This window comes from Chionomys nivalis, chromosome 2 (genome assembly GCF_950005125.1).
Source record: "Chionomys nivalis chromosome 2, mChiNiv1.1, whole genome shotgun sequence".
NCBI lineage: Eukaryota > Metazoa > Chordata > Mammalia > Rodentia > Cricetidae > Chionomys > Chionomys nivalis.
In genome coordinates, this window is record NC_080087.1 from 121664464 (window position 1) to 121678005 (window position 13542).

Genomic DNA, 13542 nt, shown 5'->3' on the forward strand with positions numbered 1-13542 from the left:
TGTGACGATGTATCTTTGTCAAGGCACCCCCTGATTGGTTTAGAAAGGAGCTGACTATCCAATAGCTAGGTTGGCAGTCCAAAGATAGTTCAACAAGAAAACATGCTATATATGACACCCAACGTGACTATGTATATCCAAGAAAATGTCTTGGCTTCAAAATGGAAGTTGGGAAATGTGTTGCACTGAAGGAGAGGTTATACATTTGTTTCCACAGCAAACAAAAAAGTTATGGTTCTATTCAAAATTAATAAAGATCAGATTGATTGGGGGAGACCTGAAAAATCTTGGCTATAGACATGGAAAAACAAAAACAAAACAGAACTGCCGGGCGGTGGTGGCGCACGCCTTTAATCCCAGCACTCGGGAGGCAGAGGCAGGCGGATCTCTGTGAGACTGAGGCCAGCCTGGTGTATAAGAGCTAGTTCCAGGACTGGCTCCAAAGTTACAGAGAGACCCTGTCTCAAAAAACAAAACAAAACAAAAAAAAAATTACAGGATAGGCAACATATACACTGAACCCTCTACTATGGGAGCAGCTCTGAGACTGGATGAAACATAATAAATCTTGTTGGCTACAGAGTCCTTATGCCAGTTTGATTATGCAGTCCAAATGGACTTATAAAGTTGCCTTTAACCTCCTCAAACATAGAAAAAAAAATCATGTTAAGCTGACTTGTGCACATTGCACATTCCATTCTTGTATTAATGCAGATAAATGTGCCTGTAAAAGTTTGTGTTTTCAGAAAAAAGGGCCAGACGCAATAAAGACAAGTACCTAGGTGATCCAGTCTCTCAGAATGCCTGTTACAGTTTCCTCAAAATTCTACATCCAGAACAATTTCAAAGATGAGAGCTGAGATGGTCTAGCCTCACAGACTACCCAGACAAGACTCACACAGAGAATGAACTAAAAATAACAGAGCTAGTTCTCCCAGGACTTGACCATTATTGCAGTTTTCTCAGGGTCCCCTAAAGATGCTGGACCCCCCAGACAACAAAAAGCGGTCTAGAAAACACAACCTCCCATGTTCCCAAGAGGTGGGGTGGATGGTTTTTGGTTGTTTGGTGAGTTATAGATGCTTGTCATCACCTGGGGGTGGGGAGTTAGTTGTAAATTATTACTGATCATGGTAAGGGAAGAAACTTAAGCAAGAGAGGTTAGATTCAAGAACTTCTTTCTGAAAAAAAGGGGGTGGGATATAGGAATGCTAGGATATAAAGTAGATTATTGAATCTAAACTAAAAGCAACTATTAATCTCAAATATTTTACATTAGTATGGATTTTTATATATCGATGCAAACTTATTTCTGTTAGAAAATACATGTTTCGGGCTGGAGAGATGGTTCAGAGGTTAAGAGCACTGACTGTTCTTCCAAAGGTCCTGAGTTCAATTCCAGCAACCACATGGTGGCTCACAACCATCTGTAATGAGATCTGGTGCCCTCTTCTGGCCTGCAGGCATACATGCAGACAGAACACTGTGTACATAATAGATAAATAAGTATTTTTTAAAAAAAGAAAATACATGTTTTTACTTTTGTTTAAGACAATTTTGTATATTGATATAAATTTAAGATTATTTTCATTATGTGTGTGTGTTTCAATTTTTTTAAAAAGATTATTTTTTTATGTATACAGTGTTCTACCCACATGTATGCCTGTAGGTCAGAAGAGGGCACCAGATCTCATTACTTACGGTAGTGAGTTACCATGTGGTTGCTGGGAATTAACTCAGGACCTCTGAAAGAGCAGCCAAGGTTCTTAACCTCTGAGCCATCTCTCCATCCCCTACATGTTTCTACTTTTGTTTTGTTTAAGGTATTGTACCTATGCAGGTCATTTAACAATGTAATGTAAATTTCTAGTCCTTGAAATTTATCATAACAAACTATTCAGGGTAATTAAGAAATACAGGTTAATAGTCATCTAACAATCAAATTTGTGATCATGTTAAGTATATTTTCAAGTTCAAACAAATATTATTTTTATATAGACAGATGGTCTTGAAACACTTCAGAGACTTACATAATATGGCATTTAAGATGTTCTAAAACCCTAAGGCTTTTCATGATAGTATGACACATCTGCTCCTGGCAGCATCAATTTACTAAAAAAAAAAAAAAAAAAAAGTGATGGACGTCAAAGAACCTTCATATAGAGTTTGCTTTTATTGTGGCAAAGTTGGCCAATGGGCAAGAAAATGCCCTTGCCTTGACTGCTGACAGTATGCTGTCCAAATTGGACAAGCAGGACAAAAAAGAAGAGACTGCTAAACTTTACCAAGACAAGGTACTGCAAAACTTTGTTTCACAAAAAGTCTGTCAGAGGGCTAGTAGATGGCTCAGAGGTTAAGAGCACTGGCTGCTCTTCCAGAGGTCCTGAGTTCAATTCCCAGCAACCACATGGTGGCTCACAACCACCTATGATGAGAAGTTGCATCAAACAGACAGAACACTGTACACATAATAAATAAATAAATCTTTAAAAAAAAAGTCTGTTAGATATTCTAGATCTATAGGCCAAAGATGGATGCCCCAACAGTGCAAAGGAACCTTGAGTGACTAGGCAATCAGCTGTTTCACTTCTATATTCTGGAAGTTACTTGTTCTGTACTTCCTATTACTCAGGTAATAAATACATCCTTCTAAAATGTCGGATGGAGTTAAAGACTAGATAGAAACTCACAAAAGAGGCATAAAGTATATATTAAGGTTGAGAAACAAAAACTTGTTTAGCTAAGAAAAGGGTTTATTTTGTTGTTTTGTTATTTTGTTTTGTTTTGAAGACTAGGCTTCTCTGTGTAATAGCCCTAGCTGTCCTGGAATTAGCTCTGTAGACCACATTGGCTAAGAAAAGGTTTTAAGGTCTAAAAAGATACTTTTAGGATAGTAATACAAGTTATGATAGCAAATGGTTTAGGTATAAGACTTTGGACTCACTAAGGTAGGATACATAACACAGTACTTTCTCTGAATTTGCCAAATACAGATGAACAGGACATTGTGAATGTAATTCTTACCTGATACTTATCCCTATTGTATATAGTTAAACCCTTCCCTTGTTATTTAGACAAGACTTGATAACTGTTCTTACTGTATATAATTAACTGTGTTAGAGGTAAACCATTTCCTCTTTATTTAGACAAAAAGGGGGAAATGTTGTGGAACATTTAAATTATAACATTTGTTTAAAATGTGAAGATGTGTCTTTGGCAAGGTTTAAAAAGGAGCTGAATGGCCAGGCAGTGGTGGCATACACCTTTAATCCCAACACTTGAGAGGTAGTGACTGGCAGATCTGTTTGAGTTTGAGACCAGCCTGGTTTATAAGAGTTAGTTCCAGGACAGCTCCCAAAGCTACACAGAAAGCCTATCTTGAAAAACCAAAAACAGAGATGAATGTCCAATAGCTAGGCAGGAAGAGGTAAGGTGGACTTCCAGGGCATTGAGAACTCTGGGAAGAAGAAAAGAGGAGTCAGGGAGAATACACAGGAAGTGAAAGATGGAAGATTTTAAAAATGTGTTAAGTTATAAGACCTAGCTGAGGCTGGGTAGTGGTGTCACACACCTTTAATCCCAGCACTCAGGAGGCAGAGGCAGATGAATCTCTGTGAGTTCAAGGCCAACCTGGTCTACAAGAGCTAGTTCCAAGACAGACTCCAAAGCTACATAGGAACCCTGTTTCGAAAACCAAAAACCAAACCAAACCAAAACAAGACAAGACCTCGTTGAGATAAGCCTAAACTAAAGGACAAGCTTTAAAACTTGTAATAGTAAGTCTCTCTCTGGGTCGTTATTTGCAGGCTGGAGGTCCAAAGAGTACTTGCTACACTCCCCTCCTGTGGAATTTCATTTTACACCCACCCCCAACTCATTCTTGGCATTAATACAGATCAATGGCCAAAGATTGTACGCTTGCTTTTCATATGGCAACAACTTTTGCTACTGTACAAACAAATGATCCCCAAATCACTAATATCTAAACTTACTCTACACTTCCAAGTCTCTTATTTTTAAGGTTTTTCTACTTCCCAGCTAAAAATCTTTATTTCTATGATTTCTCTATGTTCTGCTCTCAAAAAAATTTCTTAAGACTGCTGTAAATTCTCAAGATTTTTTTTATTTTTTATTTTTTTCTTTTTTAATTAAAATTTCCGCCTCCTCCCCGTTTCCCATTTCCTCTCCCTCCTCCCACATATTGCCCTCTCCCCTCTTCCCTCCCCCTATCCCCACTCCTCTTCTCCCCCCACACCATTCCCCCTCCCTCTCGATACTGAAGAGCAGTCCAAATTCTCTGCCCTGCAGGAAGACCAAGGTCCTTCCACTTCTATCTAGGTCCAGGAAGGTGAGCATCCAAACAGGCTAAGCTCCCACAAAGCCAGTTCATGTATTGGGATCGAAACCTAGTGCCATTGTCCTTGGCTTCTCATCAGCCTTCATTGTCCGCCATGAGAGTCCAGTTTCGGGTTGAATTCTCAAGATTTTTAAGTTTATTGGTCATGGTTAAAAAAAAAAACTATAAAAATCTTTATCCAAATTTGACTTAAAACATAACAAAAGGCTTATAGCTAAAAAAAAAAACTTACATGGGTAATCTTAATTTCCTACAACTTACTACACATGTAACTTGGATTCAACTCTTGTTTAAAAACATGGACCTAGGGGGCTGGAGAGATGGCTCAGAGGTAAAGAGCAGTGACTGCTCTTCCAAAGGTCCTGAGTTCAATTCCCAGCAACCACATGGTGGCTCACAACCATCTGTAATGAGATCTTGTGCCCTCTTCTGGTCTGCAGACATACACACAGACAGAATATTGTATACATAATAAATAAAATAAATAAAAACATGGACCTACCAAAACAAAAAAACGGTATTTTAAATAGTAATTACATGTTTGGCAGCCATCTCTACTAAGGTTAAAGGATAGATGCCACATGACTTCACCATTTTAAGATGACTAAGGCAACACCTATAGAACCTCTTAGTCCTACTGAACCTTTGGTTTATCACTGTATCTCCTTTTAGACTAAGGAAGCAACAGCAAGTCTCTAAAATATTTTGGATTAGTATGAATTTTTATACGATTAGAAATTCCTATAGTTATAAAAGTATACTCAGGTTAACATAACTTAGAAATGTATGTCTAATCACTTATGTCTGCTAACTCTGTTCAACCTGACTTCTAAAAAACTTTTAAGAAACAACATAGGTATGTTTGATAAATAAGGCTTACAAAATTCCTACAGTCTACTCAAGTTCACAGTAATATATGTTTAACCTCTTTGTCTTTGCTAACTTTGTTAAGTTTCAAATACTTGGATAAACTGAATCATACAAGAAACTATGACATTCTATAACGGTCTACTATAAAAGACTAACTTGTAAAGATTATATAATTCATTTAGCCTGCTGTATATGTTTAAAGCGAATAACTTAAAACAAGTTTATTTAAATTAGGTATACTTAATAGATGATCCTCAAACTATTCAGAGATCTGCTGAATATGGCATTTTAAATTTTCAATAAAATAACTTCCCAAGATAGATATAAACACCAGCTACTAGTAGGAACCCTAAGGTATCCAGAGAAGACAGACAGGGCATGACTCCACTTGATCTGTGGCGACACTAATCTCTGGGCACAACTTCTCCATGCCTCACTTGCCACCAGAGTATAGACACTGCTGGGTTGACTGCTCTACTCTGTAGTCAAAGTAGCGTCAGTCCCTCGAGTTCCGCTACAGAAAAATCTCTCAGACCCAGGTCTGGTAGCCAAAGGCTGATGCTACTCTATGTTGTAGCTGAAGATTTAATGCTGTCCTGTATGGAAGCCAAAAGCAGACCACTGCCCCAAACGAAGCCACTGGAATCTAGGGCAACCTTCTAGGTAGTGGGTAAGTTTCTACCATTTTAACTGATATGTAGGCCATTTGGATTATTTTCCTGCTATAATTTATGCTTCTCAGATCTCTGGGATATTGACTGACTGACTATTTTTAACAGTAACAAGTATACCAGTTCCTCCCCCAAGGCTACAGCTTCCTTCTCCTCATAAGTAGAACTCAGGTCTCAGGCCTGGCTTTCCTAGAGTTACTAGGTTTCCAGCTGAGGAAGAAAGATGACCTTGATCCTAGACTCTGAAAGGAATAAACTCACAGATAAATATAACACAAAATCATTTTTGTATCCCAAATTTTTACTTGACTCAAAGCCGTGGGTCTATCTATAGCTTTCTCTCCAATGTGGATTTCTATACAGATTACGATCAGTGGTCGATAACGCTAATATACATTAAACTTTTCTTTTTATAAACTTAAAAAGTTCTTGTAAGCTTCAGGAAGTCCACATGGATCTACCTCTCATAGGACAAACAGAGAGAACCGACTCCCTTGTGGCACATGGAGTAACTTAGATAACTGCCGAACATGGCCAAGTACACCTCCAGACATACACAGTGGGTAAAGTAGGTCAGTCACCAAGAATATCACCATTTTTTTATTTTTTATGTTTTAAGTTTCACTAAAACACAAACTAACCTCTAACTTGCATACGATACCCTGCCCTGCACCTCTAAGTGCTGGGATCACAGGTGGGAACAGCTGCTGAAGTCAGCACTCTACCCCCTCGCTCTCTTGGGCTGAATGGCCCTGGATTGATTACTGCTATAGGATCTTCAGTGTCCTTATCTATAAACTACAATACTAATATGAGCCCTACAGAGTTGAGTAGATACACTGTATTTCCTTAACTATCCCAGGTACTTACTAAATACTAGTTTCCTCTCCTCAAGAATAGTTTCAAAGCTTTGGAGGTATGAAGGAAAATCTCCAAATTGAGGTACTTCATAAAGACGTCTAGAACTAGGCTTTGATGGACAGGGAATCTGGATGAGGGGCATCTTTAGAATGAAGAAACCATGTAAGCATAGGAAAGGTCACTACCTAATCCTTGAGGATCTGCCAAGGCACCAGAATCAGGCAGAATAGAAACAAACACCCAGGAAAAGTAGCTGGAGCCTCCAATGTCCGAGTAAGGAGGTTAGATTTGATCCTTGGTCCCCGTGGAGATTTCTGAATAGAAGTAATCAGACTTACTTTCAGAGTACTGATGTGGCAGTGGTGTGTGCATGGACAGCAGAGGAAGTTTGAGCCATAAAGACCAAGCAGGAGCGAGGTTCCCAAACATATTCCCTCCCCAAATCACAATGGGCTGCTCATGCTACCATCCCAACCTAGGGAAGCTGAGAGGCAGACCTTGTGCTAGAGCCGCTGGAGCTGCTGGGGCTGCTGGAACTGGAGAGGATATCCTCCACGTTGGGCAGAACAAAGCCTGCCAGGTTCAGGAGATCTCGGATCATCTGGCCCTTGATGCTGATGTCCAGGGGAGAATTGGAGTGGAGGCTGCAGGGGTAGAATGCAAAACAGGGTCAAAGCAGCATTCCAGAAAGATTCTGGGTCCTACATCCAAATGAGGGCTTCTTAAAATACCCACATGTGTGAGCATCTTCAACAAATATGCTCAGCTGGGAGATGGTGGAGTACACTTTTAATCCCAGCACTTGGGAGGCAGAAGCAGGTGGATCTCTGTGAGTTCAAGGCCAGCCTGATCTACAATAGAGAAACCCTGTCTCAAACAAACAAAAAACAAACAAACAACAAGACAACAAGACAAATACTCTCAAAGACAACAAATAACCTCATGCAGCTTGATGAATCTGCCCATGCCCTTGGTTTGCTAGAAAATGGTAGGGATCAACAACTTTTAATAGCCCCTTTCTATTCTTAAAGATCCTAAGTAACAGCAAAGAATCCCTGAGTCAGTAAATACAGATCATGACAAGAAAAAAGTGAAGGAGGACTTTCCCAGGTCAACAAGACAATGACAGGGATCCTGAGGATGAAAGACGGGTTCTACTCTGAGGAACTAACACCACCACCTTACCTTGGTGAAATGTTGACTTCGAGGACCCAGGGTTTTAGGTTCTCATCGAGCATGATGTCAAAACCAAAGAGTTCATGACAGCTGTAGGGGCGCCGCACATACAGCTTCAGTAGGTTGGTCACGTAGGGCTCTGACCTGCCAGTGGGATATCTAGAATTAGGAGGGCAGAAGCAACTTTCTCTTTAAAAGTGCCTCCTCAGAGTCAGCATGGGAATACATGCATGCAATCCCCATGTAGAAATCAGAGGAAAGTAGAAGCAGGGAAGTTAGAAGTTCAAGGCCAACCTTGGCAATATCAGACCATCTCACAATGGTCATCATCATGAGCACCACCCCTCCCCACCACGAAACAGTGGCTCTTAAGGGATGTGCCTGATCTGGGCCATCACCTTGATGAAGTTTGGTAAAATGAGCAGTATGGTGGTTTGAGTAAGAACGGTTTCCATAGGCTCATATATTTGAACAGCTGGTTCCCAGTTGGTTAACTGTTAGGGAAGGATTAAGAGGTATAGCCTTGTTGGAGAAGGTGTGTCACTTGTGGTGGGCTTTGAGGTTTCAAAAGTCCAAGTCATTCCCAGTTAGTTCTCTCTGCCTTGTGCTAGCTCCCTGGAATCCTAAATCCCAAATTAAATGCTTCTATAAGTTGCCTTGGCCAAGGTGTTTATCACAGCAACAGAAGAGAGACTAAGACAGCAGAATTTAACTCTGCTTCTTCCTATCTCCTGTCCTCCAAACTGAAACAGAAAACGGACACATCTTAGAGCACAGCAGAGAGGCAAGGAGAAAACATGAGGGTGCATGGCACACCCAACAGCCAAAGCAGCACTGCAACTCACGAGATGATGGTTTTGACAACAACATCCTTTATCTTCTCCCAGATGGCATCACTATTAATTCCCTTCTGGCTCAGATAATTCCACAAAGCTTTCAGTGCCCTGAAGGGGAGAAGGAAGTATTTGGGGTTATGTCCGAGAAATGAGTGACAAGAGAAAAAAATAAGGAGTAAGAAGCAAAAGATACCTTCTTTGTATCTCCCCAGTGATATTTTGAAATAAGAAAGAGATGCATCTGGATGCAAACAAACCAATTCTGAAGTGACAAGTCACTATACTCCTCAACTACTGCCCCAAACCTCCCAAAGGCAAAGCCCTACCTAGGTTCAGGACAGAGTTTTGATAGAGACACACTGCCCTCAGTACCATTTGTGGCCCTGGCAGGCTGTCTCATCAGCATTGGCCTGGTACTCCGCATTCTTTTTATTGACACTGTAGTTGGTCAGGTGCATGAACTTGTTGCTAAGACTCTTCATGGAAGGGGAATACCTGGAAGTGAGAAGAATGGCAGAGGCAAGATGGCAAGAGCAGATGGAAAATAGGCAGATATTTCCCCAGGAAGGAGATAAAGGACAAGCACACAGATTTGTTCTGCTCCTGAAAATCCCAAGTTCTAGAACAGCACAGCTAATCTACTTGGCAACCTCAGTTCTTCAGAAACTCTTTCCTCATTTCCCACCCTCCCACCTTCCTTACTAATGAAAACCACCAAGATATCTGTGCCTTTTCTGCTCAGAGTCCTCATCCCAACCAAACAAAGAAAATCACCCAGTGTCAGGGGAATGCCTCACGACCAGCACATACTTGCAACTGGCAAAGCGGACGAGTCCATCCGAAAAGAGGTAAATCCGTAGAGGATCATAAGAAGTAACGTAAACATAGATCCGAAGATCAAATTTGCTGCCACTAATGAGGTAGGGCTTGTGTAGATACCTGCAGAGAGGAGAGGCTAACTGTGGTGAGAACTCTCAGCAGTTGACTAAGGAAGGTCTTTGGCTGGGAGGTCACGAGATAAAACACTATAAGAAGATAACTCAGAAACCAAGAAAACAGGAAGATGGAGAAAGGAATGTGAGCTAGACAGGCTCACCTCTGTACCAGGAGGGGCCTGCGCTTGGGGAGCTGACTCCATTTGTGAATGACCTGAATGCCAATGCCTCGAGCAGATGCTGGCTAGAAGTCAAAGGGGAAGGAAATGAGATCCGCTATTTTTCCACCTTCGTCCCATCATCTACTTCTCCCTTTGCCCCACTCACTGGCTTTACAATCCACTTCTGGCGGCTGCTGCTCTCCCATGCTTTGCGTAGGAGCTTGGCATCCTGGGGCAGGATAAAGGACTGGGGGAAAAAACTGAACTCTTTCTTGCCAAAACGGCTCTGCATGCGAGACAGGTTCCGCCACAGCCGGTCCTTCCTCCCAATCTGGAAGGAGCCTGGAAAGTGGTTTAGCTACAGAAGGGACAAGAGGCAAGCAGAGGGAAAGGGCAGAGGTGAGACCAAGAGAAACAAGATAAGCCCCACCCCATCATTCCAACATCCCCTGCAAAACAAAGTACAAGTTCCTTTCTGTCTTGTCTTCTGCCATCTAGACACAAACCAGAGTCACCAGGAAGAGTGAACTAATTAAAGAATTGCCTGCACCGGACTAGCCTGTGTGGGCATTTTCTTGATTAACTACTGATGTGAGGCTCACCTTGGGCAGGGCTATCCCTCAGTAAGTGGTTCTGGGTTATATGAGAAAGCAAGCTGAGCAAACCACAGAAAACGAGCAATGCTTCTCCAGAGTCTCTACTCAATTCCTGCCTCAGCTTCCCTAGTGATGGGCTGTAAGCTGTAAGCCAAAGTAACCCTTGCCTCCCCAGACTGCTTTTGGCCAGTGCTTCACCACAGTGGCAGAGAGGCAGACTAGGACAGTCATGCAGTCACCTTGAGTACAATGGGGAAGCTATCACCTATTTTCTCATGACAGCACGGGAGACAAGGAAAGGAAAGCACCAGGCCATGGGGGAGTCTGGGGCAGGAGGACAAAGTGTTCCAACAGAACCGCAGAACCCTCTCTCCATAAATGTAGCTTGCAGAGAAGAAGCAGTTAGCGGTGGTAATGGGAAACTCATCAACTAAAAACAGACAAGGCCTCTCAAGACATGGACCTGGCAGCAACAGGACTGGGGTGGGAGACACTTTGCTGAGACCCCCGCTGTGCTCTCTAGAACACTCCTCTGTAACTGTCCTCACCTGAATGCCCTTCCAACACTCCCTCCACGGCCCCAACAACACTCTCATCCTGGCCTGGTCAGTGGGACAAGCTCCTTGGGAAGGACCCACCTTCTGATGCTCTCTAATGGATCGAAAACCAGGAGACTTCATGTGGTGACCCCAGCAGCCCAGCCAGTCGTCATTCCCTGCAGAAGGCAGTCAGGAAGTCCGTCTCACTTAACAGCTCAGGCAGACTCTGGGACAGAACAAGGCCTCACCACTGAACTCAGAGTTACCACGGAGCTGCCCTACACAAGGCCAAAACAATGGTCTTCTGCCTCCCAATTCTGAGCAAGTGGCTCAGCCCAGAGGACTTTCAGAGCTATCCCCTTCTATGAGGTTGGAAGCTCCAAGACAGGGTCCCCATATACAACAGGGGGTCTCTAAGGCTCTCCTCCTGTCCAAAACCCATCTGGCGGGGCACGCAGTTCAGAGTAACTCACTCTTACTGATCTTGAAGTGCGACCGTCCAATGGTCTGCTTGACAATGTTAGGAGTCACTGTGCTCATCTTCCACCGGAGCAGCTTCCTCTGTTCCCAGGGAAGTTTCTCCACTGGGGAAAGGCAAGGGCAGAAGGTCACAGTGAGGTAATGAAAAAGATGGCAGTGGTACCCATTCTTTCCTAGGCAGACAAACCACTACAAATTGCTCCAGATCAGGTTTAGAGAACTGCCCTTTATGGAAAGGGGGCTGTGAAGGAGTGAGGAGCAAAGGAAAGGCTGGAAGCAGACAAAAACCAAATAAAGGCCATGTGCTAAGCCAGAGATTATGAGACTGAGAAAGGTCAAAGGTCAGACAAGTAAAGTTCACAATAGAACCTACATCCTGTGGAAACTGAGCACAAAAAAAAGCCATTCTGGAAGAGCTCTTCCATCTTGTCCCCTCCATCCAGGTTAGCTGGCATCCTCCTGTGAGTTCCTCTGGACTGTGTCCCTTGGTTACATTTACCTCTTTCATCCCGAGTTCCAAAATAGATGGTAGGGGACACATTGGGGAAGAGACTGTAGATGAGGGCTGGTCGCACAACCTTCTCATGATTGGGAAGTGATTTGGACATTAAATCCACACAGCTCCTGTGATGAAAAACAAACAGAATGAGAAAGGGACAGCTTTGAGGTGTTAACACTTTTCTTAAAGAAAAGTGTTTGACAATCATTCTGCAAGTATGAACTCATACAGTGCTAGAGCTAATCTACCTATAGATTTGTATATCATTAAGAGGCAAAGGGCCCAACACCCTGATAGCACATCTCCAATATCCCATGATAAACTTCCCCACCATGGTCGGGGAAGACCCACAAAGAGTTTTGGAAGAGGAGAAGACTGCTATACTACAACAAAGAGAGGAGGAGAAAAGGGATGGCAGGGGAACTGAAAGGAAGATATAGAAATGTTTTTGTTTCTGTTTTGTGTTTTGGTTTCTTCGAGACAGGGTTTTTCTATGTAGCTTTGGCAGTTCTGGAACTTGCTCTGTAGACAAAGCTGGCTTCAAACTGATAAAGATCCACCTGCCTCTCTGCCTCCCAAGTGCTGGGATTAAAGGTGTGTGCCGCCACCACTCAGCCCATAAATATTTTAAGTGAGAAAAGAGCAAAAGAAAGAAAAGCAACAGTGAAAGTTCTGCCCTGCTCTATGCTTCAGTTCATGTGAAAACATAGCTGGCTTCTGTCCTTCTCTACTCTGGACAACACTCTGGACTTTGATGGCAACACAGGTCTGGATCTCATAGACAGAGGGAAGAGGAGAACCCTGGGCCAATGGGCTAGGTACTACTGAGTCAACTCAGTAGGCACCAGCCACTCAGGTACAAGCCACTGGCCCAAACAATTTCTTTAAATAGCATGAAAGGTGAAGAAAGGTTTTTCTCTTTACATTGAACTGATATGAGCCACAGATATTACTGTAAGGTTAATTTCAGATTGTAAAGAAAAGAAAAAAACAAAACAAATATCTCAGTGGCAGAGCCCTTGACTGAGAAGGCCCTGCGCTTGATCCCTAAAACTGTGACAATACCTTTTATAAAAAGCAACAGAAACAGGCTCTATATGTAAAATAATTCAGTGTTCTCTAACTTAGATTTCTTAAAATTTGTTTTTAAGACAGGAACTTCTACATAAAGGCAAGGCTGTTCTCAAATTCCCAATTTTCCCACCTCAGTGTCTCAAGTGCTGGCATTGGGCACACATGGTGAAACTGAAGAGAATGAGCTACGACATAAAACAAAGACAAGGCCGGAAGATAAGGCGGCACAGAAAGCATCTGCACAACAGCTGGCAAATCCATTTCTGGGCATATGTGTCCAAGAAATAAAGACTTGTGTGTTGCAGGCTATTCGATCAACCTGGGGACTGTTATTTACTGGAAAAAAACTGTTTCTAGATGTTGTGTGGCTCAGCCCTAGCACATACCTTTGATCCAAGTGCCTTCTGCTTGAATGTTGTAAACGGGCTTAAAATAAAGTCAATCACAGGTCAAGAAGTGGAGCAAGCAACCAGTTGATAGGAACTGA

The 13542-nt window shown here is 42.4% G+C and overlaps 1 protein-coding gene across 4 annotated transcripts in view; it reads right to left on the minus strand.

The window, feature by feature from the left end:
- The window catches only part of Ttll4 (tubulin tyrosine ligase like 4), a 45548-nt gene that overhangs the window by 8665 nt on the left and 23341 nt on the right, over positions 1-13542 (minus strand). For all 4 annotated transcript variants that reach the window (XM_057759287.1, XM_057759308.1, XM_057759298.1 and 1 more), the window contains 10 exons: positions 11982-12106; positions 11476-11586; positions 11102-11178; positions 10034-10225; positions 9868-9950; positions 9582-9710; positions 9144-9266; positions 8781-8879; positions 7945-8079; positions 7257-7403 (listed from right to left, as the gene is read on the minus strand). In XM_057759287.1, the coding sequence (XP_057615270.1) occupies positions 7257-7403; positions 7945-8079; positions 8781-8879; positions 9144-9266; positions 9582-9710; positions 9868-9950; positions 10034-10225; positions 11102-11178; positions 11476-11586; positions 11982-12106 (1221 nt within the window). The remainder of the gene's footprint in view (positions 1-7256; positions 7404-7944; positions 8080-8780; positions 8880-9143; positions 9267-9581; positions 9711-9867; positions 9951-10033; positions 10226-11101; positions 11179-11475; positions 11587-11981; positions 12107-13542) is intronic.